This window comes from Lactuca virosa, chromosome 2 (genome assembly GCF_052849685.1).
Source record: "Lactuca virosa cultivar CGN04683 chromosome 2, Lactuca_virosa_CGN04683_v6, whole genome shotgun sequence".
Lineage (NCBI taxonomy): Eukaryota > Viridiplantae > Streptophyta > Magnoliopsida > Asterales > Asteraceae > Lactuca > Lactuca virosa.
Window position 1 is genome coordinate 152600564 of NC_136427.1, and position 5262 is coordinate 152605825.

At 35.5% G+C, this 5262-nt stretch overlaps 1 protein-coding gene across 1 annotated transcript; it reads right to left on the bottom strand.

The window, feature by feature from the left end:
* Positions 1-517: 517 nt before the first annotated feature.
* On the bottom strand, positions 518-3997 carry LOC145159621 (pyruvate kinase, cytosolic isozyme). Its single transcript, XM_079078641.1, has 3 exons — positions 3526-3997; positions 2440-2901; positions 518-1548 (listed from the first exon to the last, which is right to left on the bottom strand). The coding sequence occupies exons 1-3, from the start codon at positions 3775-3777 to the stop codon at positions 736-738; spliced, it is 1527 nt and encodes a 508-aa protein (XP_078934767.1). The 5' UTR covers positions 3778-3997; the 3' UTR covers positions 518-735.
* Positions 3998-5262: the final 1265 nt, after the last annotated feature.

Here is a 5262-nt window from a genome sequence, read left to right on the forward strand (position 1 = left end):
GTTATATATTCTACATATAATTAAGCTATTTAGCTTATTTTCTTTATTCTAATATAAGATTTCTACTATATTAAGTTTATTATTTTATTCTATCCCATAAGTTTGTATTTAAAAGCCATTTTTGTGTGTATTAATTAGAACAACTATTTTCTTAACCCAGACGAATTCTTGGGCCCGCCCTCCAAAAAAGAAACGAAAACATGGGTGTTCGCACAACTTATTATCAGTCGACCATTGGTAATATGCACCACCAAAATGAGATAACAAACCACAGAAAACAAGAAGACCAAGTTTTCTCCCTTCGTTGCCTAGGCCCAAGCAACATAGATTGCAATTTGCATTTTGCAAATGTGTTGTTGTTCGGTAACTAGAAAGGTGGTCTCTATCTTTTATAGCGGTCCTACCTTCTAAGTTTCATGTAGCACACTATATGCATTTTTTACGATTATAGAAAATATAAAAATGATCTAGAATGTTATATGAAAATCTAAGATCATTCTAGAAACGTTGCCATCAATCTTTGAAATAATCATGTTTCATTTAAACTTTAAACAAATATCATAGCAAAATTGCGACTAAAATGCCGGAAAGCGCATTAAGCGTTTACGTATAAGTTTCTCAAATCAAACATAAATGCAATAATCCAGTTTGTCGATACAAAACCCATCGACTATTAATAGTAGTAACCCACAAACAGGCAAAAATGGCCACAATCCAATCCAATATTCCAATTCCTTACTTCACTGTCACAATCTTGATAATAGAAGCAGTCCCCACACGATGCAACGCAACAACCGCATCTCCATCTTGACACAACCCTTTCTCCTTGGCATGTTTCAAAGCAAACTCAATCGCCTCTTCAGTGGACTCATCATGCGAAGCCCTAGCGGACCCCGCAATCAAAACCGGAATCAACCCCCTAAAAATCAAACTATGTCTCGCGGGCGACTCATCGCTACACGACCAATCAAAAGAATCCGTTTGAATCTCCGGGACCACCACCGACAGAATCGGGATCCCTGGGCGGTACTTAGCCACCAGCTTCGCGGTGGTGCCGCCTCGCGTGAGCACCAAAATGAGGGTCGCTTTGGACGCGATGGCGGTGCGGACAGCGGAGGAGGCGAGGGATTCGAGTGGACTCATTGGGATGGGGACGTTGGCGGCGATTCTTTTGAAAAGGTCTTTGTAGTTGATGGTGTTTTCGGCTTCGATGCATATTTTGGCCATGGTTTGGACGGCGAGTTCTGGGTAGGCGCCGGCGGCGGTTTCTCCGGAGAGCATGACACAGTCAGTGCCGTCGAGGACAGCGTTGGCGACGTCGGTGGCTTCGGCGCGAGTGGGGCGGGGGGATTTGATCATGGATTCGAGCATTTGGGTGGCGGTGACTACGGGTTTTCCTTGGAGGTTGGATTTGTAGATCATCACTTTTTGTGCTAAGAAGATTTTTTCGATTGGGATTTCCATTCCGAGGTCGCCACGTGCTACCATGAATGCATCGGAATTGAGAAGGATGTCGTCGAAGTTGGCTACACCTTCTTGGTTCTCCACCTGAAAATACCAGAAAATACTGATTAGGACCGATCCAGTCTAGGCTGTGTTTGGCAGACTAACCGAAAAACAAGCCCATAAAAAAGATGTTTGGCTTTGGCAGCTAGTTAGATAGACTAGCTGAAATATGTAAAATGACATAAAAAGGTATGTAGGAGATTGATTTTTTTTTAAATAAATAAGGGTTAATCTTATAAAAGACTTTATATTTAGTGTTTTTTCCGGATTAAACATCTCTATTTTTTTTCCAGAGAAAAAAAAACCTTCTATTTTTCATTTTTTCCAAAAAAACACAAACTTTGTTTTTTTTTCGAAGAAAACTCTCAACCTTCTAACACTTTCCAAATAAATCTTCAACTATTTTAGTTTTTCATGAAAAACCCTCACATTTTACAACTTTTTATGGAAAAAATGACTAAAAAGCCCGATTGGAAAAAACGAAAAAACAAAAAAATACAAATTTTTTAGGAAAAAAAATAAAATTGAGGATTAATCCGGAAAAAGACAAAATATAAAGTTTTTTATGACATTAACCCAATAAATAATAAAGGGTATATTTAAAAGAATTTTAAAATAGCTCAATAAACTCGTTGACATGAATAGTTTTTTTAAAACGATAGCTTATAAACTAATTGTTTAGTAAATAGTTTAACTATGAATTTAAAAAAAAATCCAACAATTATATTATTTATTTTTGTATAAATTACAATTACAAACTACAAATTACAATCATTGTTTCTTCTTTATGACTTGATAGAATACCAAGTTATATTTGTAGTGTGTAATTGTAAGTTATATAACAAAGTTAAATGATTATATAAAGGTGATTAAAAATTACATGTCCAATTTATAATAACATGGAATTTCTGAAGAAAAAAGTAAAAAACGAACCTTTGACATGAGAAGGATGTTTTTGGCATGTTCTCCAAGCAACTTGCGAACTTCAACAAGATCCGAGCCTTTTCTAACAAAAGAAAGAGCAATCATATCGATCTTATTAGGAACACCCCATTTCATTATATCTTCTTTATCTTTCTCAGTCAAAGTAGGAAGATCAACAATCACTCCAGGAAGATTAACATTCTTTCTTTCACCAAGAACAGCAGTGTTCTCACATCGACAACGAACTAACCCATTCTCAATGTCACAAGAAAGAACAGTAAACGAAATGGTTCCATCTGCACAGAGTATCACACTCTGTGGCTTCACATCGTGTGCTAGCTTCTTGTAGCTCATGCAAATCGTGTTCTCATCTCCTTTAATGGTGTAATCAGTGGAAATCGTGATTTCTTGACCTTGTTTTAGTTGTATTGGCTTCCCATCTTTCAGAAACCCTGTTCGAATCTCTGGACCCTGGAGTTTTAAGAAACGAAATCAATTGTTTGGATATTGGTTTGAATATGAATGTGATATTCAAATTGCACAAAAAAACAAAATGAAAGAATTATATTCAGAATGAGCAATGAGCAATGAACATGTGTCATCAATTCTATAAAGAAACACAGGAGAACAATTGGACAAAATCAATTAAACAAGCCAATAGGAAAAGATCATGGAACATGCTATGCAAGGTTGTACTGTACAAGTCAGACAACGCATTTACAATCAATCTAGCTTTACAAACAAGCTATTTGATTTTAGATTCGTTTTCTTCGGTTTGATTTTAGGCAAAATTCGTTGTAACAAAGTATATTGTTGGATTGGATAGTGATGGATTTGTAACGAAAAATCAAAGTACTAATCATTTGAAGAAAAAAAAGAGTAATTATAAGGTCAAACGAAGAAATTACGTAGTCAAAATTGATATAAACCGCTAAAAGATCGAGAACGAGATTCGATTTGATTTTGTACGCATACTAATGACAATTAGGTCAAATTTACATAACGTTTAAACTGTAAAACTGTAGCGTTGACGTGAATCATACGCGAGAAACATTTGAAATTAATCAAACTAAATTGATTAGTGTAGAAACTTACTTTGGTGTCGAGCATGACGGCGCAGAGGATCCCGGTGTTATCCATGGCTTGTCGGAGATTATCGAGAGTTTCCTGATGATATTCAAACGATCCATGAGAGAAATTGAAGCGAGCAACGTTCATCCCTGCCTTCAACAACTTCTCAACCATTGGAACCGATCGAGATGCAGGTCCCAAAGTACAAACAATCTTCGTTTTCGGCCTCTTCGTACCTACTAGTTGCAGGCTCTGATCAGTCGCCATTTGATCCATATTCTTTCCGATCGATTGAGACGAAAACTCAGAAAACTTTGAAGAATCAGAATGGAATCAATGAAGAAAAAATTAGGCGGCGGCTGTGGGAGAATGCGATTGAAATGGGTTGTGTTGGTGGTGATTTTATATGAAGATTAATCGGAATATTTAGCTTTTGTTTAGGAATGGAATGGTTTATATGCCGTATGCTCTTCAATGTGTATGCCCTGTTAAATGGGTTTCTTTTTCCTCAAGATTTGTCTTTTCAATCTTCCAGAAGGCAATTTTTTAATAAATATTTAGATTTGATTGTTTTCAAGGGTTTTTTTTGGTAAATAAATCAATTGAATATATTTTACACCTATAACTATTTCTTTTGGGGTATTTTTATTATTCCGACCCATGTTTTATAAAGTAATGATATTTAATTGAAAACATATGGTTTTTATTTTCACTTGTTTACATGTTTTTTAAATGTTTAATGCTTTGACTATTTTTAAAAACTTTCAAGTTGCAAAAATTACTTGGTATCTTCTATAACCATATGAGAAAAACATGAATTTGACCTTCTAGATTATTAAAATGTTACATGTAGTCAAATACAAGGTCATGAATACCATGTAATTAGGATGTGGTTTTTTCTTAATTTCACCGGTGAATTTGTTTCAACACTATTATTGTTTTTCAATGTAAAAGTTGTAAATTGTAAAGCGGTTGTATTTTATAATATAAATAAAAAATTATCACTTAAGCCCTATGATTTTTTCATTTTTGGTTTAAAAAGTCCATATTAAAAATGTCCTTTATCGAAAAGGTGAAGGGTAACCTACTTACTTCTTGGATAGACATTAAATGAGATAATCACGTAATTAAAATTCAATGCCAACTATTTAATGGAGGTGCAACGTACTTAAGTCTACCTATGTAATAATCAATCCATCTTTTTTCTTTTTTATGAACCTGCCAATAATATATATATAACAAAAAGCTTCTGCTACCAAGAAATATAACTGGTTACAGACAATGGAATGGACATATGGTTGTTCATGAAACCATGTTGAAAACAATTGGTTTCATGAACAACTATTGCTTTGGATTTCTGTTTCGTTGAAAACAATTGGTTTCGTGAACAACTATTGCTTTGGATTTCCACCGATGGCCACGTTCCCATGTATCAGCCTATGGTTGAGAACGTGGCCATCGGTCCAAAGAAACAGAAACCAAAAGTCAAAGGTTTTATGACGCGTATTAATGAAGTCCTCTCTGAGGAATACGATAGCAGCTTCAGCACGTTTGACGATTATCCTCTTCAAGCTGCAAGGGAGTAAAAAATGAAAATTGGAACCCCTCATCCACGTGTCTAGGTCAGGAGCACATTTAGTGCTTAGGCAGTGGATGCTCTAGGCATATGACATGTCTCAAGTCTCTCTTGAATAACTATGTGAAGAAAGATGGTCCTAAGGTTACATTTAGAGATAGTAGCGAGGGAACTGTTAAAGGCCT